At 36.4% G+C, this 22,118-nt stretch overlaps 1 protein-coding gene across 2 annotated transcripts in view; it reads left to right on the top strand.

The window, feature by feature from the left end:
• Window positions 1-62: 62 nt before the first annotated feature.
• MED13 (mediator complex subunit 13) overlaps window positions 63-22,118 on the top strand; it is a 111,244-nt gene continuing 89,188 nt past the window's right edge. The window contains exons 1-3 of one of the 2 annotated variants that reach the window (XR_005797433.1): window positions 63-298; window positions 2,094-2,328; window positions 10,994-11,162. Coding sequence is in view for 1 of the 2 variants with exons in the window: in XM_040496929.1 (XP_040352863.1) it covers window positions 233-298; window positions 2,094-2,328; window positions 10,994-11,162 (470 nt within the window). In the remaining variant the exon portion in view is untranslated. The remainder of the gene's footprint in view (window positions 299-2,093; window positions 2,329-10,993; window positions 11,163-22,118) is intronic. The other variant, XM_040496929.1, reaches the window with a different exon arrangement.

The following is a 22,118-nucleotide window of genomic DNA, read 5'->3' as shown; positions in this document are numbered from 1 at the left end:
CCCGCCGGCCCTGGGCCCCGGGCGGCTAGGTGCCGGCCGGGCGGCGGGGGCTGCTCGCGGCGGCGGGGGGGGTGGGTGGGGAGGGCGGGCGGCCCGGCGGCCTCCTCTTCCACCGCTCCCCCAACCACCACCCCCCCGCCCTCCCCGGTGTCTGTGTTTCTCTCTCTGGTCGGAGGCGGCGGTAATGGCGGATGGTGGGTTGTGGCGCCGGCGGCGGCTGCTGTGAGGGACGATGAGTTCCTCCTTCGTGCCGAACGGGGCCAGCCTGGAAGATTGTCACTGTAACCTCTTCTGCCTGGTAAGTGCCCGGGCCGCGGGCAGAGGCCCCGGCGAACCGGGGCGGTGGGGGAGGGGGCGGCGAGGTGCGCCCTTGGGCCGTGGGGGAGGGGGTCCGGGTCTGATCCAGATGCCCGAGTCCCTAGGCTAGGCCCAGCCAGAGCCGGCGTGGCGGCCCAGCTCCGCACCTACCCCGGGCAACGCGTTCGCTCACCCACCATCCTGGGCTCTGGTGTAGGAGTGCTGGCTTTTTTTTTTTTTTTTTTTTTTTCCTTCCTTGTTTCTGACTCTTTCTCACCATAGTCCTGCCTTCAACTTGTGCTCCTTATCTGGCTGGACACTCACATTTCCCTCTGTGTTTCTTAACTATTGCTTTTCACCTTATTGACCGTGTATCTTTCTTCACACTTTGCATATTGCCCATTCTCCCGGTGCCTTTATGCCTCACTCCGGTGGTTTGGTTTCCCCCAATAAACAGTACCCCGGAACTTAGATACAAAAAATCTTTTCGTTTTACGTTCTTCTAATGAGTCAAACTAGCAGATTAGTTTTTTCCTCCGATGAGTTCATATCTCTGTATAAAAACCAGTAGATACTATTTCATATGTTTTCTCTTTAAACTTTGAAAACAGTTTACCGTTTTGACAATTTCTAGCCATCTTGCTTTTATTACATTATGTTTGTGTGAGAGTGAAACGGACTAATGGACGTGTCATGATTTTGCACTAATTTTTTTTTTATTTGTCTTTTGCTTGTATTTTTAGAATGCTTTGAGCAGGCTGCCCCTCGTTTTATTGAAAAGTCTAGGGAAGTTGGATGCAAGAATGACAATTGTATAGGTTGGCCCAGTTCTGGGAACATCCAACTGTTAAGACTTTGAAAAGTACCAACTGTTGCAAATATTTAGTCCTCGGTTGGGCAGTAGCTTAGCTTCACCCATGATTTAAAGTTTCAGTGACTTTTTTTATATTTTCTGTGCTATGAGAAATATTAAGAGAGAATCTGATAGGTAAGTGAACTGAGTGGGCGGAGCACAACTAGTTGGCAAGTGTAAACTGCCAGTCATGTATCAGCAGTTTCATTTTTGGCACTTTAGGCTTTACACCTTTAAGCGCAGTAAAGAATTACTGAATTGCCTCTGTCGAATTTCTTTCACTGTGCCAAATAGGGATTTTTAGCGCCCTTCTCTCTTATAAAATGTTTTCTTGTACAATGTCCATTAATCAGCATCATCTTCAGATGTTAAGACATAACAGCAGGTTTTACATTTCTGGCTCCGTCTGTTTTTGGTACTTTTAGTATCAGGTTCTTTGAAAATAGACTACTACAAATCTTGACAGTTCTTTGTGAGCACCTATTTCACTTTTCCTAAAAGGGGTATGTGAAGAACTAATAAATTTTTTCAGTTATAGTTCACGTTTCTTTTCATTAGAGACATCACTTCTATAAACATGGAATGATGAGTCTTTAAAAATTAATTTTCTGTTACAAGTGTGACCAGTTGGAACAGAACTTAGGAAATGTTTACTAAGTGTGCAGTATTAAAGTACATGTTTGTATTTAACATTATTACATTTCTTTTATTTCTCTTTGGGACACAGTATTTGTTGCTATTCAGTGATATGTCAGTGTTAATTTTTTAACTGTTTCTGGTCCTTAAATTTTTGGTTCACTTATCAAACATTTTTTTTTCAGTCAATCTGCTTTAATATCTTAAGTATATATTGAAAAATTATAATGTCTTAAAAAAGGGACTTTAAAAGTGAGTGCTTTTGACTTTGAGTGAATGTGCAATAATCACGCTTTCTTTTCTTTAGGCTGACTTGACGGGAATTAAATGGAAAAGATATGTATGGCAAGGCCCAACTTCTGCCCCTATTCTGTTTCCGGTGACAGAGGAAGACCCCATTTTGAGCAGTTTTAGTCGCTGCCTTAAGGCAGATGTACTCGGTGTTTGGCGGCGAGATCAGAGACCTGGAAGAAGAGAATTGTGGATATTTTGGTGGGGTGAAGACCCCAATTTTGCTGACCTTATTCACCATGACTTGTCAGGTGAAAGCAACTTATTATCATTTCTAAGTAATGATACAGCAACATTGTATACTTTTCCTAAAAATCATTTATATTACAAAATGAGATGTTTTTGTGTGTGAAACACTGTTAGGTATGAAGCCAGATGAAAATTTAGCTTATTTCACTCTGGTTATTTTATTTTACTTAAATTATCCATACTGTGGTAGGCTTTAGCCTTGAATAACTGTTCTTTCACCACCCAGCTTCCTTGTGAACTTCTTACAGACAGGGCACAGGGAAGACATGTTACATTACCTAAGAAAAATGGAATGGGGGAGCATAAAGTTCCTGACAGTAATTTGTAGGCATATGTAACTATTTGAGTCAATTTTGCCATTGCTGTCTACTGTATGAATATGCAGATAGTTAGAGGGGTATCTAGAAATGTTGTAACTTTCTCGTGTTTTTTCAGATACATATTTAGTTATTGTTATATTAACGAATGAAAGCATATGTTAATTGTGTTATTTTTGGAAAGTGATTCTTTTATTTTAGATACTGTTTCATCAAAGACTATCATTAAGATGAGACTAGTGCCAACTTATTTAGCTTATATAGAACATGGGGTCATAATCAAAAAAGTTACACAGAAATAATTTTATTATAAATGTTTCAATAAGGTTACTTCTGTCTTATTTTTGTGACTTTTAGGACTAAATGTTACTTTAGAAAAAGAAACTCTAGCTCTCTTATAGTAATCACTGATGCTTTTGCTTACTCTGACTGTAAGAATCAATGTTAACTGAATCTTTGATGATAGGAATGTAAATGATTAGTTATTTGCATGTAAGGTACCAACCACTTCAGCAAGATGTTTGGTAATGATTCTTGACAGGTAAATTTAGGATTTTTAGATAACTAAAAAAAAGCATTCTTATTTGAAATTGAGTACTCTGAAGTTTCTATTAGTGTCCATTTGACCTGTAAGACCTATTTTATTTTTGGATGTAATGTAATCCAGGTGGCTGTCTCAAATAAGCCCTTAGTAAGACTAACTTTTCTGGAGGAATGTATGTGTTATATTTGTTTTGAAAGTCGCCTTTTCCTTCTAATGAACAAACCCTTCAGTGCTAACCCTTATTTTGAGAGTGATTGCAGTTCTTTTATGATAAATGCTTTCCGGCTTTTCCAGCTTTCCTAATAAGATCCCTGCTGGAGAGATTAGTTCTTAGTTCTAAGTATGCAGTGTAGTTCTAAATATGTAAAGTGATGTGTTTATATATATGTACATGCACAAATATATGATATATACATATATATGAGGATATGAAATTTCTTCCTGGCATCAGCAAGATGCTGCTGCTTTTTAATTGTCATGTCAAAAGGTAAGCTTGCCAGCTTCCTTTTTCTTCCATTGACTTTGGTATGCTGGAGTTATTTTAATCTTTATTTTAAGTGGTCATAAAAACCACCTTACAAAAATTTTGGGAACTATTTTAATGATGTTTATAAATTATAGATAAAAACTAGTTGTTGATAAACTATAATGCTGACTTGGGGATTTTAGTGTTAATAAAATTGGCAGAGCATATGAACAGACCATTTCCCCCCAGATTCCATGTAATACATTTTGTGAAATCAAAGAATTTTAACAGGTGTGAGGTATTCAGTTTTACCATAGTAGGACTAATGTTTTAGAAGTAAAGCCTATTAAAGTTAAATGAAAATACTGTGTGGATTTTTTTTCTCCCCTAAGTTTCATGTTATGCTAAATGTTTTCTCCTAAAACTGGGCTACAGTTTAAAAAACTGCTTCTGTAGTTTAATTTTGCTTTTTTGCATAACTAAAAAAAATGGTAGTACCTGTATTTTAAAATATTGATCTTGAATGTAAATGAATATAATTTTGGCATATTAGGTTTTAATTGTTGTTAGATTTTGCTGAATGCCACTGAATGGGAATTAACTTTAAAAATTTTGTCAAAGTGAAAGCAATTGAAATAGTAAAGCAAAATATATTAGGAGTAGTATGTATAATCGTAATTACCGTTCCAAAGCCTGTCCTGTAGTGTGTATAGTCATTGGTATTTATGTAATGTTTTAGCTTTCTCCCCCACCCCCCTTGTCATTTACTTTAGAATGTTGTTACTTAAATCAGACATATCTTAAAGAATAATAAGGTCTTTTCAGATGGAGTATATTTGTCTAGCCCTTTTCTTTGCTCCAGGGACACCGTCTGCCTCCCTTTTGGGATAATTAGTCTGCCTCTGTCTGTCTAGCTAACCCCTTTTTCATTTCTTCCCATCTGTGGCACTCTATTCCCTTCTTTTAAGCTCCCCTGAGAAGAGAGCAGCTGGACAGTAGGGGTGGCATCAGCTGCAGGAGGCAATCCTGAGTTCCAAGTGGAGGTGTAGCACTGAGGAAAGGGGAACCGGAAGGACCCAGGTGGTAACTAAAAAGCTGGTTAATTTAGTTTGAGCTTGCTTTTTGCAGGCACAGGCAGTGCCCTTCTGTTTGGTTCAGCACCTATGACATCTTGTTACTGAAATGTTTGTGATTATGGTGATATTTCCCTTCTTGGTGGGGAAAGGAGAGAAAGCATTCTATTTTGCAAAGAGTAAAATTCTGTTTTTCTTATTAACTGAAATATTTAGTTATAAAAGTACAGAATTGCCTTTGCTTAACCCCTTTCTTCGTGTCATCCTTAGTGTATTTTTAAAGATAAACTCTTAATTTTAAAAGTTTTACATAAAATTTGCAAAGATAGTATAGAAAGTTCCTATATAATTCTCACCTAGCTTTTATTTTGAGTATCTTATGTATTGTTAACATTTTTCACAACTAATGAACTGATAGTGATACAGTGGTATTAACAAAAGTCTATACATTATTTGGGTTTCCTTTATTTTTACTTGAAATTCTTTTTCTACCCTCTGCCTCATCCAGGATACTGCATTTAGTTGTCCCATTTCCTTAGGCTGTTCTAGACTGATATTTTCTCAGACTTTTCTTGTTTTGATAATCTTGATAGTTCTGAAGAGTCTGATCAGGTTCTATAGTGCATTTTAAATTTTGTCTGTGTAGCCTATGTTTGGGTTCCTTTCTTTTCAAGTGTAGATGAGGTATAGAAATAGAATGTAAACTCACCTTATAGCTAATTGGTAGAAATCTGTCATGTTGCTAATTGGTAAAAATCTGTCACAGCAAACCAAATCTATTTTGATACTTCAAACCCTCAGTTATTTGTTTTGTAGCATTAGTCAATACTGTTTAGTAATTTGCAAAGACCTAATGATTTTTGGGTTAGGGTTTGTGCTAACTAGTATTGTCCTAACTAACATTCCAGGAAGACATTCGTTCAGAATATTCTTTGAATCCTAAAGCCAAAAACTTCTACTTACTACTATTTTTTTTTAATTTTGTTTTTAACTTTTTGCTCTTTCCTCTGAGATTGGGTAGTTGAATCAATATCAGTATGTGTTTTTTTTTTAAATGTTTATTTTTGACAGAGAGAGACAGAGAATGAGTGGGGGAAGGGCAGAGAGAGAGGGAGACACAGAATCAGAAGCAGGCTCCAGGCTCCAGGCTGTCAGCACAGAGCCTGATGCGGGGCTCAAACTCACAGACTGCGAGACCATGACCCGAGCTGAAGTCAGACCTTCAACCGATTGAGCCACCCAGGGGCCCCAATATCAGTATGTTTTGATAGAAGAAGGATTAGGGAACAAAATTCCTCTCTTGATTACAGCCTTAAATTTCTTTTTTTTCTTTTTTTTCTTTTTTTTTGCTTTAACATTTGTAGCAGACCTCATTTAGTGGTTGTGTGATAGAAATATAAAACTGGTGCTGGGAAAATTTTAGCTTAATTTCTCTGACAAGTCCTATCTATAGTGGGCAGGACTGATTTGTTCTTTTAAGTGTGCTATTATAGTTTGCATCAAAGCAAGATTGTTTTATTACCATTAGTGTGTCCTTGAAGGAGAAGAATTTTTTCTGGGTATTTTTGTTTTATGCCTTCACTTTTTTGGAATTTTATTGCTGTCATTATTGGCTTTTAGTCTTTCCCTTAAATAAGAATAAAAACAAAACCTCTCCTGAAGGTTTACATCTTTTAAAAAAAAAACTATAGTAAGCTAGAATGTGATGAGACTTTGAGAAAACTTGATACCTTGAGAACTAAAAAAACAAAGTCAGGGCTAAAAATACTTGTTATTTTTTCTGGCTCCTGTGGTGTATATATGGAATTTTAGCTACGTGTCCAAATACTTTTCATTATACAAGAATTTCATCATACTACTGTCAAACTAAATGGGCCATTCGTTAGTCTTAGAATTTTAGATTCTTTTATTGAAGGATATTAATTATAATGGAATTTAACCTTGAGTAGCAGCTTTAACAGTATTAACAAATAGATAAACAGCAGTGAGGTATAGGAAACTAGTGCAGCCAAACTAAAAACTTTTGTTCTCTAGCTACCCTGAAGGGAGTTAATTCGTTTTTGTCTTCTTCCATAATTTACTTGTGACCCAACTTTTTTATTCACTTGTCTTTTAGGACAATTTTGTTTGTCCTGTTTCTTCTGTGTACTGTCCATTTTGAGCAAGAAACTATATTTTTTTAAACCTTCATATCAAAGATAATCGTCAACACATATTAGGGTATTTAAACCAGAGCTTTTCAGGTTTTGCCAAAGATCAATGATGCTGTCAGCTTAAGGCTCTCAGTGATATTTGTTGAGTGAATGTGAATGGGCAATTATATTATTCAAGACAAATGCTGAATTAGACGTTTAAACATTTCTTTTTGGGGCGCCTGGTTGGCTCAGTCAGTTGAGCGTCCGACTTCGGCTCTGGTCATGATCTCGCGGTCTGTGAGTTCGAGCCCCGTGTCAGGCTCTGTGCTGACAGCTCAGAGCCTGGAGCCTGCTTTGGATTCTGTATCTACCTCTGTCTCTGCCCCTCCCTCGCTCATGCTCTGTCTCTCTCTCTCTCTCTCTCTCTCTCTCTCTCTCTCTGTCAAAAATAAACATTAAAAAAAATAATAAAAATAAAAACATTTCTCTTTACTCTTTCAGGATATTTTTTTTTTCAGGTAGTATTTTCTGCCATCATTTTGACCCATTCATTATTCATTAGTGTATGTTGTGTTTTAATAGTTTGTCAAAATTATTTAGGAAAAGATTCCTTTTTTACTGGTCTATTGTTGAAATGTTTAAAGATGTCAGTTTTGAGAAAAATGTTGAATATTAGGTATTAGGTGTGTCAGCTCATTTGTTCTTTTCATTTTTTCCCCCACTCAGAATTATTATTTTTAAAGATTTTATTTTTAAGTAATGTCTGTATCCAATGAGGGGCTTGAATTCACAACCCCCCAGATCAAAAGAGTCGTATGTCTACCGACTGAGCCAGCCAGGCGCCCCACCACTCAGAATTATTTTAATGACCTATCACATAGTTTATCATCATCGCTGTAGTCTTGTATCCTCAGGAAAAAAATATTTTATGGTTATCAAATTTAGCATGTGAACTTTTGTATTGTTTTTTTCAAATAGATACTTTGTAAAAATTTTTCAAGTAACGATGATGAAGAATTCTAATGCTAAGAGTTCTGATGGAAAAGTACTATAAACAAAATTGAACCTGTTTTCTCTGGGGATACAGATACAAGAGGAGAAAAAACATTTAAGTGCATTAAGCAGACTTTTTCCATTAGGCTATGGTTGATTAAATTCAAAAGAGCTAGGTAAAGATTTGCCATGTGTTCCTCTCTACCTCCCTTCTCTATTGTAGTACTTGTGTTGCAATTCAAGGACTTGTTTTAATTAGTGTAAGAGGTACATATCATTGTCCTGGGTGGGTTGGTTGTACCATTTCACTTTTCATATCTGAATACAACATGTAGAAAAGTGTTTTTGCTATGGTTATTATAACATCAGGATATTAGAAGCTTTGCTCAGTAGTCTCTTATTTTTAAGTGATTTCCCCCCCCCCCCCAAAAAAAAACACCAAAAAAAATCTTTAGGCTTTTCACTGAGTGTTAGTTATTAGGACTTATTTCCTCAGCAGTGAAAAATGAAATTATGTTACTTTAGTGTAATAGTTGCTTAGTTACTTGATGTATAGGTGAGGATGTACTTAAGATGTTTGTTGGTTTAGAAAACCCTAACAGGTGGTGGTTTTATGCCTAAATCCCATTTAGTGTTAATGAAAATTGTGGGAGTTTGAGGGTATGATGTAAAATGAGGATAAGTTCACTTGAGTTTCTCGAGATAAAAGCATTAAGTTCACCTGAGTTTCCCTAGATAAAACCTAAAGCAATGAGAGAGAAATGCTTGAAAATTAATGCTGATTAATTTCCTAAACTGTATTTAGTATTCTTAAATCATTTAAATTCAGGTGTAACTGGATTTTATGTTAAAAAAAAAATGTATGTAGGGGTGCCTGGGTGGCTCAGTCAGTTGAGTGTCCAACTCTTGATTTCAGCTGAGGTCATAATCCCAGTGTCCTGGGATTAAGCCCTGCATCAGGCTCTGCATTGAGTGTGGAGCCTGCTTAGGATGGTCTCTCTTTCCCACTGTCCCTCTCTCCTGCTCTGTGTCTCTAAGAAAAGAAGAAAAATGTATATAAATTATTGTATTATAGGCTTTTACTATTCCAAACACTTTTTTTTACTCTTTTTGGGAAGAAGGCAAATTCATTCTCAAGTTTTAAGTGAATAATTTTCCGATATTTGAAGTTTATAGTAACTGTACAACTTTAATATGTAATGGTAATTCTGTGTCTTAGGTTTTTGTAGCTTTTGGACTTAGAACTAGTTAAAAGAGTTTTGGTAAAGATTTCTTGTATAGAACAGATGTTATAACCATTGTGCTTCTCAGAAGGTAAGGATTTTTGAGGTAAATGGCAATAAAAATACACTAAATAGATTACAAAGAAGTTAAGAACTGGAAGATATTCCTAGGATAACTTTCTTGGAATTAAAAACATGCATATTTTAAGTAATTATAAATCATAATTTGAGGTAAAACTTTTAATGTGACTTTAATTTTGAAGTGATAGAATCTGATTAGCCTGAAAGCACATTAAGATTTTTTTCTCTCAGCGACTCACAAATATACTTGTGATCTAGACCCTTAAATAATTAAATTGAAGTCCATGTGTGCCACTTCTCTTTTCTCCTAGCTTACTGTTTTCTTTAATAAAGCGAAACTCATGAAGTTTTGGCTTTAAATGGATACATATATAGAGAGAGAGATAGATAGATCTATATAGATCTATCTATATATGGTTGTCTATAATATAATAGAATGTGAAAGCCTTTTATCTTTAATATTAATGCTTAATATTAATGATTTAAAATTATTCCAGTTCTCAAGTATTGTCATTTTCTATAGCTTACCTCATTTTTTTTAAAGCTTACCTTTTTGGAAAAATAATTAATTGACTTGAAAGACTTGACTAATTTAAAACACTTTAAAAACACTTTAAAGAACATTAACTTTGTAGTGGCACAAATTTCTAGTGCAGTTGAAGTCCACTGTCATTATATGCTTTTTAGTTAATGTTCATTCTCCCATTTGTTGTGTAGGTTATGAATGTAAACCATGTGTCCCTCTAAACACATGCTTCTGCTTTTATTCAAAAGCATCATAGTTTATTATTTTTCTATGAGTGTAGTGTAGACATTTTTAGTGTTGAATTAAGAAAGGTTTTATGTATTTTTTTACTTACGTTGAAAGATTCATATGTATATTGTTTACAAAGACCTAGGCTATGAAATGATACTAAATTATATTTGAAACAAAATAAGTTAAAAAGCTCAAGTACAGTTTGTAGCAGTATTCTTTTGATGCTTTGTTAAAGGTATGAAAGGGATAGAGTAATACATTTTTGTTAAACTACATCTGGACTTCTCTCGAAATAACTATGTTAATATTTTTTTGATAAGTTAACTTGGAGTGGCTAATAGGTGAGCTGGCAAAATTGCTGCTTACTAATGAATAGTGAGGGTAGTTACAACTATATCATAAGTGCTATTTAAAATTTTGGTTTTTATATTTTAAAATTTCTTCCCCCAGTAGAGGATCCTATACTGAATAGTAATCATGGGAATCGTTTGTTTGAAACGAGACCTAAGGTGGCTAATAATACGTTGCTTGTTAGGCTGTGTGCCAAAAGCTTCCTTTTTATTCATTACTTATTTTTATAGTTGAGTCGTGGATTAGAATGCTGATGGACATAAAATGTTTTGGGTTAATTATTAACTAGCTAATTTTTTTGGCAAGCTGAATGAATAGAGGAATTAGGACAAGGTAACTAACAAGTAAGCCAGCTTAGAAATTGGCACTTCAGGTATAGAGTGTCTTTAATAAATCCCAGCTTATACAAATGGTCTTTTCATGGATACAGAAATCAAATCAGTATGTTTGCATTACATCATTGCTTTTTTATGCAGTGGGAAAATAATTTTCAGGTACTTTAGTAGAATATATGGCACTTAGGCATTTTATTCCATATGGAGTAACTTTGAAACCTGATATCTTAATGTGTAGAGATATATTGAAGTGATGGTAGCTCAATATTCTGAGGTGCAGAAGGTTTAATGTACTAAGTGGTAGGGGGTTTACGAATTGAGAGTTTAAATTGTAACACTTTTTGCTTGGCTCTGAGTAGATATAGTTTTTGTTTCTTTCATTTCTCTTGTAGAAGAGGAAGATGGAGTGTGGGAGAATGGACTTTCCTATGAATGTCGTACTCTGCTTTTTAAAGCAGTTCACAATCTGTTGGAACGGTGTTTAATGAACCGGAACTTTGTACGCATTGGCAAGTGGTTTGTAAAGCCTTATGAAAAAGATGAAAAACCTATAAATAAAAGGTAAGCTATCTTATTTAAACTCTTACTTAACATTTCTTAGGTTTGTTAATTTTTATAGCTTTACAGAAAATGTGGAGTAAAACAAGCTATCTTACAGACAGATGAATGAGGTTAATTTTGGCAAAGTACTGTAAGTATGTGATTTTCTCTAACCACTTCACCCTTTCTTTTACACATTTTAAGAATTTTCTTGAAGTGAGAATAGGTTGTGGTTTCAGTATAGTGGCCTAAATTTTTATTCGGGATGATAGAAAAAATGTAGGATGAAAGCAGAGGCTTAAGCAATGAACAGTGCTTATTTTAGTACTATACTAGTGCATATATTCACAGTACTCTGTTAAGTAATATTAATACTTGTAAAAGATAGTGATCTGTAGTTATGTTTTGGATTGAGTTAGCTCTTTTCATTCCCAAACTTCTCATTTTGCTTTAAAGTAATTTAAATTTGTGCTTTTCTATATAAGACCTGTTTAGTCTTAGAGTATTTGTAATTTTCTTGAACTTTGAATTAAGCAAATTTATGACACTAATTTGTAGAGTAGGTAGAGGCACAGAAGACTTTAAGATACCATCTTTTCCTGTGCAGTTAAAAGCTTTAGGTTGCTACAGTTCTCTGTGATTTAAATGGTTTGAGACACAGCCTGTTAGAAGATTTGGTCCCAAGCAGTTGTTAAATTAGTGAGGCTTCAAGAGAGATAAAACAGTGGTAAGATGGAATGTGAGAGAAGGGAAAAGGAAATATTTTAGTTTTCCCTGAAAGATGTGAGGATATGAAGTAAACATTTGGTTATGTTGTATCATTGCTGAGATGCCATCTTTTCTGTCTTATGTGCACATCTTTTTTTAATGTTCTTTTAAACTTCTCTTTTTAGTTTTATTAGAATGGATGAGTAGATAAACCTGGACAAATCAAGGCTCTTTTATTTTTTCCTCTTTGAAAATGAACATAAACCTTTATTATCAACAAGAAAATTAATTGTACAGGTTAGGAATGAATTCAGTTGCAAAAGACAGAAGACTTAACCACTTGCCTTATGTAGGAATTGATTTTTCTCAATTGCAAGGAATCTGGGGGTATATATTTCAATACTAGTGCATTGGTTCAGTAATGTCTTCAAGGACTCAGGTTTCCTGGACTTTTCTTCCATGTCGTCTTTAGTCTTTGGCTTTCATCCACATGGTCCCAGTGGGTGTTGTTGCTTTGGATTTCACTCACAGTGAATTCAGGCAGGAAGAGGAAGGGAAGAATTTAGACGGGGTGACCCTTGAATCAGAAAATAGTTTCCTTCTTAGAGACTTTAGCTGACATATCACTGTCTATCCTGAGAGAAACATATTTTTATGTGGAAGCATTGCTACTCTGAACAAAATAAGGTTTCTGATTAGAAGAAGAAAGAGAGAATAGACATTAGGTAGGCAATTAGAAGAAGGGGAAATACAGGTTGGTAATTAGCAATGTTCACCAAATACATAATACAGTTTTAAGAAGTCAAGCAGATTACTAAGATCTAAAATGATGAAAAGCTGTGATCCTGAGCCCCAACTCCTAGATGTGCTCCTTATACGCATTCCCTTTTAATCCTTTTAACTTTCTTTTAATTTACCTGTTATACATTTTAAAGCAAGTAACATGCTTACTCTTGAGTTTTCAGTTATTCAGGATTAATCTATTGACTTTGTATTGATGGTTTAGTTACTTTATACTCTTCCTCCATCCCAACCACTTGGACATTGATATACTTGTATGTGTTCTTTTCCCTTTGTTTCTTTCTTATCTTGCCAATAAGATTATAAGCGTTCATAAAAAATATTTACTATGATTATATAAATACTATTTATAGCCAAGCCATATAGTATATTAGGATTATATTCCATTTCCTCTGTATCTTTTTGTTTTCCTCTGTTTTCATGATTATTTCTTTTTTCACTTAATTATCTATGTCAGGGATTGGTAAACTACTCCACAGGGTAAATATAGCCTGCCACCTGTTTTTGTAAGTAAAATTTGATTTTAACATAGCCATGTTCACTCCTTTATGTATTATTTTATGCCTGCCTGCATACTACAGCACAGCCAAATAGAGATAGATGACCCACAAAGCCTAAAATATTTAGCCTAAAATATTTATCCTCTAGCTCTTCAGTTATAGTTTTCTGACCTTTGATCTATGTACTGATTGGTGATTCACTCCCAGACTATTTACCAGAAGCACAAATCTTCCCTCCCTTCCTTTAAGTAGTTTGTGTAATCTATTAGTTTCTTTTTTCTTTCTCTCTCTTTTTAATTTATTTTTGAGAGAATAGAGAGTGTGTGAGAGTGCACTCAGGAGAGACAGACAGAAAAAGGAAGAGAGGATCCCAAGCACCATCAGTGCAGAGCCTGGCACAGGGCTTAAACTCCCAGACTCTGAGATCATGACCTGAAGCCAAAACCAAAAATCAGGACACTTAAACAACTTGTGCCACTCAGGTGGCCCTCTGTGTGTTTTTGTTTGTTTGTTTTGTTTTTTAAGATTTATTTTTAAAGAGCATGAGCCAGAGAGAAGGGCAAAGGGGGGGGGGGGTGAGAGAGGGAGAGAGAGAAAAAAAGAGAGAGAGAGAGAGAGAGAGAGAGACACAGAGAGAATTTTAAGCAGATTCCACACAGTGCGGAGCCTGACACAGGGCTCAGTCCATGACCCCAGGATCACGACCTGAGCCAAAATCCAAGAGTTGGACACTCAACCAACTGAGCCACCCAGGCTCCCCTCTCTTGTCACTTAATATCTTTATTTGTGGGGCAGCTGGATGGCTCAGTTGGTTAAGCATCCAACTCTAGATTTCAGCTAAGGCTGTGATCTCACAGTTCATGGGTTTGGGCCCCACATTGGGCTCTGTGCTGACAGCACAGAGCGTGCTAGGGATTCTCTCTCCCTCTCTTTTTTTTTTTAAATTTTTTTTTTTTAACGTTTATTTATTTTTGAGACAGAGAGAGACAGAACATGAACAGGGGAGAGTCAGAGAGAGAGGGAGACACAGAATCTGAAACAGGCCCCGGGCTCTGAGCTGTCAGCACAGAGCCTGACGCGGGGCTCGAACTGACAAGACTGTGAGATCATGACCCGAGCTGAAGTCAGACACTCAACCGATTGAGCCACCCAGGCGCCACTCTCCCTCTCTTTCTGCCCCCTCCCCCATGTGCCTTCACGTGCTTTCTTTCTCTCTCCTAGGATAAATATTTAAAAAAAATATACGTTTGAGCCCTTCATTTTTCAGTTCTAATTTGGACTGGTTGCTCTATAGGCTCGTTTCACAGCATTCATCATGGGAATTCCCTTTCCCTTATTTCCTAGATCTCATGTTTGCTTTTTTTGTCTTAACTATTTTGGTAGTGCCTATCCACCAGTAGTTTCCTAAGAAGGGAGTACATGAGAAGTAATATTTTGGGATCCTGAATATCTAAATTACCTCCTTTTCTACTCTTGAGACTTCTGGGCACTAAAATACTGATTGGAAATTCTGTTTGTATGTGAGTAGCTATGAAATTGCAGGCTTTAGTAGGGTGACTTGTCGGGGACCTGTTCATTTTATTGGGTGCCTGCTGCCTGTCTATCTGTATGTGTCCCTCCCCACCCCCATTCTTTTAAGCTAACTGCTTTCCCGGAGGAGTCCTTTAGTATCCTAACTAGAGAGTATAAGCTTGGCTGCCGATGTTTAGGGAGTCTACTGGGGAAAGGGGGCTGTAGTTGTACATTTATATTGGGGAAATACTATACTTGTATGGTATTTAGATTTTCACTTAATTTCTCTTTTAAATACATCATTTCAGCTGTATCTAGTATCTTTAAGTGCAGAGTCCCTCTGTTTCATCCAATTCAGAGTGAACTTGTAAGTTTTCCACTGATCTGGAAAGATGTAAAGATCCTGTCTACAGGATGGAGAAGTAGGTCTAGGAGTCTGACTTATCATTTGAACTTTCATTCTTTCTCTTTTTAGTTACACCATGCATCCACCTTCAAAGATCTACCAGTGTCTTCAACTTTTGTATCTCTCTGGGATTCGGGATTCTGTGGGTTTAATTTATTTTTTACCTTGGTATCTTCCCGTTAGCCCTTATTTACTAAGTTAGTTACTATTTTTGCTTTTGCTTGCTAGCTCCCCAAATTTTGTGATCATGTTTTGTCTGTTGCCTTTACTTCCACCATTCTCTTTGTGCTTCTCCTGCCTTTTACTATCTATTTTTGCTTCACAAAGAAGTAGAAATAAATGAATGTGTTCGATGAGCCATGTTAGATACTGGAAGTATCTTTATTTCTCTTCATGCAAGAAGTTCTCTTAATGGGCTATTATTAATAGAAGATACAACTTTTCATATTGGAGATTTCCATAAATCTAGTAGATTCTACTTGTTACTTAATTCTGTAATTGAGCACTAGTGTTTTTCTGTGAGCTGACCCATTTATTTATTTATTTTTAAGTTTATTTATTTTTGAGAGAGAGCATGAGTGGCGGAGGGGTGGCGTGGGAGACCAGAGGATCCAAAGTGGGCTCTGTGCTGACAGCAGTGAGCATGACGCAGGGCTTGACCCCATGAACCATGAGATCATGACCTGAGCTGAAGTCTGATACTCAACTGACTGAGCCACCCTGGTGCCCCAGGAGGCTGACCCATTTAGAAGGGGGACTAAATTCAAATTGTGTTTTATTAGTGGGGTGGTATCAGAAATAGTATATGCTCTTTTGAATTACTCTTGAAGGATAGTTGTGGTACAAAACTGATTTTATCCAGGAAGAATAAATGCTGTTCCTCAAATCTTTTTTCATAGGAGCTTATCTGCCATCTCCCCTTTAGAAAAGCAAGTAGAGGGGTACCTAGGTGTCTCAGTTGGTTGAATATCTGACTTTGGCTCAGGTCATGATCTCACGCTTCATGAGTTCAAGCCCCGTGTCAGGCTCCATGCTGCCAGCTTGGAGCCTGTTGCCTGCTTTGTATTCTGTGTCTCCCTTTCTCTCTCTGCCCCTCCCCTACTTGTGCACATGTGCGCGCTCTCTGTCCCTCCCAAAAATAAATAAACATTTAAAAAAAAAAAAGGAAAGGAAAAAGCAAGTAGAAAAACCCAGCATATAAATCTGTCAGTTGCTTTAAATTATGGTTTGGGACTACTAACTTTTCCAGTGAATTCAATGGAATGATAATTGGGAAGGTAGATAAATATTAGATTATAAATTAGTGCACTTCTAGCCCATTATGAAGCTAACCCATTAAGCATAATATATACTATTTTTGTTCACTAATCAGTTCACTTTTTGTTAAACTTGTATACGCTTTCTTAAAAAGAATTAACACAGTTGTCAAGGAAGGAAATTGTTACTGTGAAACTGGTTTGATTTGAACAAAGGAGAAAATACTATTACTGACCTCTTCTTCATTCTTCCTCCTTTTATGCCCCTTAAATATAGATTCTCATCTTCTAATAATCTGGACTTCAGTATAGCTAATTTTCTGATTAACTGTAACAGTCTTTAGGGACTCAGGAAATGGAATTAAATCTAGTGGTATAGCTAGGTTAGCTGTAAAGAACCCCTCAACTATATGGGTAATTAACCACAGAAATTTAAGAAGCTATAAGGATAATTAACACAGAAAAATTGAAAAGAATTACTTTTAAATCTGCCATCTTCAGGTATTGTTAAAAGAATGATCAGTGTTTTGTCTTAACAGTTTAGGTGTTTTCCTACAGTGTAGGGGGCTCTATCAGATGACAGTCGCTGTGTTTGGTAGTAAAAGCACAGGTAAATGGATGTAGTAAGTACCAGTGACTTACTAGCATTACAGGTGCCCCTAGTAAGAGTTTTAAATGCTTGTAGGAATGTACACAGAGTAGAAAGTTATTAGTAAGGATTTTTTTTTAAGACTGCTAGTCCAGGAGCACCTGAGTGGCTTAGTTGGTTGTGTCTGACTCTTGATTTCCACTCAGGTCATGATCTCACGGTTCGTGAGTTCAAGCCCTATAAGTTTGAGCCCTGCCTTGGGATTCATGCTGAGTGTGTGGAGCCTGCTTGGGATTCTCTGTCTGCTCTTCCTCCACTTGCACATGCGCTCTCTCGCGCGCTCTCTCTCTCTCTCTCTCTCAAAATAAACTTAACAAAAAGACTGCTACTCCAGTATCTTACAGTATGTATTTACATAGGAGTCTGCTAAATGGCAGTTGAGATCGTATAGGAGAGAAGTTAATAGGGAACACTGAATATATACCCTAATTTTACTATGTTCCCTCAACTATGTTCCCTCAAATGTAGCCGTATAATTAATTTCTATGCAAAAATATATTTGGTAAATCTGCTTTGAGATTTTTACTGTGTAAGATACCTTTAACTTCGGGGCGCCTGGGTGGCGCAGTCGGTTGAGCGTCCGACTTCAGCCAGGTCACGATCTCGCGGTCCGTGAGTTCGAGCCCCGCGTCGGGCTCTGGGCTGGTGGCTCGGAGCTTGGAGCCTGTTTCCGATTCTGTGTCTCCCTCTCTCTGCCCCTCCCCCGTTCATGCTCTGTCTCTCTCTGTCCCAAAAAAAAAAAAAAAAAAAAGTTGAAAAAAAAATTAAAAAAAAAAAAAAAGATACCTTTAACTTCAATTTTAAAGGCAGTGTAGGAAGTATGTATATACACATATATAAGATATATGTATGTGTATACTTACATGTGTACATATAAGTAAAATAAATCTTTTCTGGATAGAACATAAAGGAGATGGGATCAAATGTCTGTTCTGTATGTTCTAAGCCGTTACGGTTAAGTATTAGCAAAGAGAGCCTGGTTCACAGAGATTTTCGTCTTATGGCATGAAGCAGGCAAAGTTCACAGGATGGAGAGGAGTACATCCCTGAGTATTTGTGCAGAGTTAATTGTAACTAGAATATTAGGGCAAAATAAGGAAATATAATCCCTATTTTTTTTCTTTTAAAGAAATTTTAGAACCCTGCTATTCAAGATAGTAGCCACTAGCCACTGGTGGCTATTTAAATTTCAGTTAATTGAAATAAAGTTGGAATTCAGTTTCTCAATTTCAGTAACCATATTTCAAGTGCTCCTGTGACTAGTGGCTATTGTATTGGGTGATGTAGATAATAGAGTATTTCCATCATAACAGAAAGTTCTTTTGGATGGTGTTGTTTATACCAGAGCCTTTACAGTTATAATTAAAATAATACTTCAGGAGCTTTCCTGAATTAGTTGGTCAAGCTTTTGTTATTAAGGTGATACATGAAGGAATATACTTTAAATTTCACCCATAAAAGTGTTTATCTTTACTACACCTGTGGCTTCTACACAGTGACTTTAATATTTTAATAAATATAAACACAAGATTTAAATTTCATTTGGAGATACATTAGCAGCCATTTTATATAGCTTTAGGATGTCCTTTGGTTGGGTTCCTCAATACCTCTGAAAACTTGAACTTCTAGGTAAGATAAGAGCTATCACTATTATTTTTTCTAAGGATTCCTTTTCTTTCTTCCTGCATTCTAAGGTAATAGTGTCCAATGGAAATTTTGTGAGTTACAAATGTAATTTTAAATCTTCTAGTAGATACATTGAAAAAGGTAAAACAAAAAACCAGGTGAAATCAATTTTAATATATTTAACTCAGTAGATCCAGAATATCATTTTAGCATGTAATTAATTATGCAAAGAATATTGAGATATTTTACTTTTCTTAAATAAGTTTTTGAATTTTAATGTCTATTCAGTAATTAGAGTACATCTCAGTTTGGACTGGGCACATTTTAAGTGCTCAGTAGTCACATGTATATATTAGCTGTTGCATTAGCAATATAGTTCCAGGACTTTAAGTCCAGCTGGGCTTGGTATAGTGTTTATTGGTAAAAGATATTTTTTATCTGGTTTTCTGAACCCTCTTGGAATTGTATGTTAAATTTTGAGACTCTCAAAGATAGGGGAAACTGGGGCGCCTGGGTGGCGCAGTCGGTTAAGCGTCCGGCTTCAGCCAGGTCACAACCTCACGGTCCGTGAGTTCGAGCCCCGCGTCAGGCTCTGGGCTGATGGCTCGGAGCCTGGAGCCTGTTTCCGATTCTGTGTCTCCCTCTCTCTCTGCCCCTCCCCCGTTCATGCTCTGTCTCTCTCTGTCCCAAAAATAAAATAAAAACGTTGAAAAAAAAAATTTAAAAAAAAAAAAAAAAGATAGGGGAAACCTTCACCTATCTCAAAGTACCTACTATTTGCCCAGTTGGACATAGTTGCTGTCTTTTTTTTTTTTTCCCCCTCTGCAGCCTGTGTTGGTCTGTCATTAATGTCTCTTCAAGATTATTATGTGTCCTATTTTCTGAAATCTTAAGTGATGATATAATAGTACTTATGGCCCATGAAATTTCTCTAATGCTTCAGTCATTAGGATTTACATGGTCAGTTTTCTACATTCTCATGCTTTCCAGAAGCATTTATGAGAAAAATTAAGTGCTAAGAAAGACTTCTTCCTTTTTTCCTCTCATTTGAGCTTTTCTTACTATCATTTCTTAACATGGTTTTTACCATAGACTCCTATATTCTGTCCTTTTGAACTATTGGCTTTAGATATGAATGATAATAGGGAAGGTTTTTTTGTTCGTTTGTTTTTTCTCTCTGAAGGGGAGGAGGGTAGTGAGAAACCTTTGCTCAAGCAGAACTGTCCAGGCTGTGTTCAGAATAAGGACTTCATGTGTATTAACTCAATTCTTTTTTTTTTTTTAATTTTTTTTTTCAACGTTTATTTATTTTTTTTGGGACAGAGAGAGACAGAGCATGAACGGGGGAGGGGCAGAGAGAGAGGGAGACACAGAATCGGAAACAGGCTCCAGGCTCTGAGCCATCAGCCCAGAGCCCGACGTGGGGCTCAAACTCACAGACCGCGAGATCATGACCTGAGCTGAAGTCAGATGCTTAACCGACTGCGCCACCCAGGCGCCCCTTAACTCAATTCTTAAAACAACTCTGTTATTACTTCAGTTTTACAATTGCTAAACCTGAAGCACAGAGAGGTTAAGTCCCTTATCCAGGGTCATACATCTTGCTAGTATTGGAGCTAGATTATAGGGCATGAAAGATAGGACAGATTGTGGACCCTGTAGACCACTGTTTCTTCTGTATCTACATCTTTTTAAAGTGATAGGAAGTAGTAAAAGAATACTTACAATTTCTTTTCTCTCTCTCTAAGTTTATTTATTTATTTATTTATTTATTTATTTTGAGAGACAGACTGTGAACAGGGGTGGGGCAGAGAGAGGGAGAGAAGGAGAATAACAAGCAGGCTCCTCACTGTCCGCGCAGAGCTGGATGCAGGGCTTGAACTGACACACTGTGAGATCATGTCCTGAGCTGAAATTAAGAGTTGGACACTTAACCAACTGAACCATCCAGGCGCCCCCTGACAAATTTTTTATATTGGGGAAATATAATTTTTTATATTGGAGAAATATAAGCGTATAAAGAGTACTTGCAGAGCATCTGAAGATGTAAACCAGAATATCATTGCTTTCTAAGTATTCCTTACACTGTAGTGTAAGTAATGTGTTTAATAAGTGAGCAGAAGTATATTCAAAGTTCACAGATGAAATGTCATCTTTTAGATTTTAATAAAGCTCTCTTGTTCATGGAGATATGTTCAGAATACCTAATGTTGAAGTTATAAATTTAAGAAATTAAAAATGGTACCATGAGAGCTACAGAAATATAGATTAATGCAGTAGCCAAACTTGATGTGGAATAACCTTGAAAAATTAAAACAGTAGTGATGTGTCCATGTTTTAACCTGGGAGTATGGCCTGGGCTTTGAAATTTTTAAAAACTATCCAGGTTGATTTTAATAAAAGACAGGTTTGGAAATTATTGGATTAATGGAATAAAAATCTAGGAATTGGGGGAACTGGTTTGTTTTTTTATTGTGGTAAACTAGACACAACAAATTTACCATTTTAACCATTTTTCAGTGTACAGTTCAGTGGCATCAAGTATATTCATGTTGTTGTGCAACCATCACCACTATGTACAGAACCTTTTCATCATCCCAAATTGAAAATCTGCCCTTTAATAACTCCTCCTTATATAGTCCCCTCCTCCTAGCTGCTGGTAACCACTGTTCTACTTTGTGTCGCTATAAATTTGGCTGTTTTAGTTACGTTATATAAGTGGAATTATATAGTATTTGTCCTTTTGTGTCTGGCTTATTTCACTTAGCTTAATGTCCTCAGGTTCTGATCCTTGTAGTATGCACCACAATTTCATTTCTTTTTAAGGCTGAATATTCCATTGTATTTTTATTCCACGTGTTGTTTATCCATTCATCTGATAGTGGATGATTGGTTTTTTCCACTTTTTGTGTGTTGTGAATAATGCTGCTATGAATATTGGTGTGTGAATATCTGTTCAAGTCCCTGCTTTTAGTTCTTTTGGGAATATACCTAGAAGTGGAATTGTTGGGTCATATAGTAATTCTGTGTTTGATTTTTTTTTTTCTTTTTAAAGGAACTGCCATACTTTTTCATAGCAGCTACACCATTTTACATTCCCACTAGGAGGATTCCAATTTTTCCACATCCTCACAAACACTTCTTTTCTAAAATATTTTATTTAATAATAGCCATCCTAGAGTTGAAATGGTATATTGAAGATTTGATTTGTATTTCCTTAATGATGAGTGATGTTGAGTATCTTTTCATGAGGTTGGTGGCTGTTTGTATATCTTCTTTGGAGATATAAGAAGTCCTGTTTTAAGTCCTTTGTCCACTTAAAATTGGCTATTAGGATGACTAGGATGTTAAGTCAACATTCTCTTTAACTAGTTTTATGATTTTAAGACAAGCCTGTTAACTTCTTTGTGCTTTAAATTCCCAATCAGCAAAATGGGATATCATCTTCCTGTACCTACCTAACAGAAGTGCTAAAACTAAATGAGATATGGCATCTCTTAAAACAGTGTACATATTATT

The sequence above is a fragment of the Herpailurus yagouaroundi genome, unplaced genomic scaffold (genome assembly GCF_014898765.1).
Source record: "Herpailurus yagouaroundi ecotype Mexico unplaced genomic scaffold, PumYag 189, whole genome shotgun sequence".
Lineage (NCBI taxonomy): Eukaryota > Metazoa > Chordata > Mammalia > Carnivora > Felidae > Herpailurus > Herpailurus yagouaroundi.
Note: the sequence above shows the minus strand (reverse complement) of the source record. Positions and strands in the feature narration are given on the sequence as shown.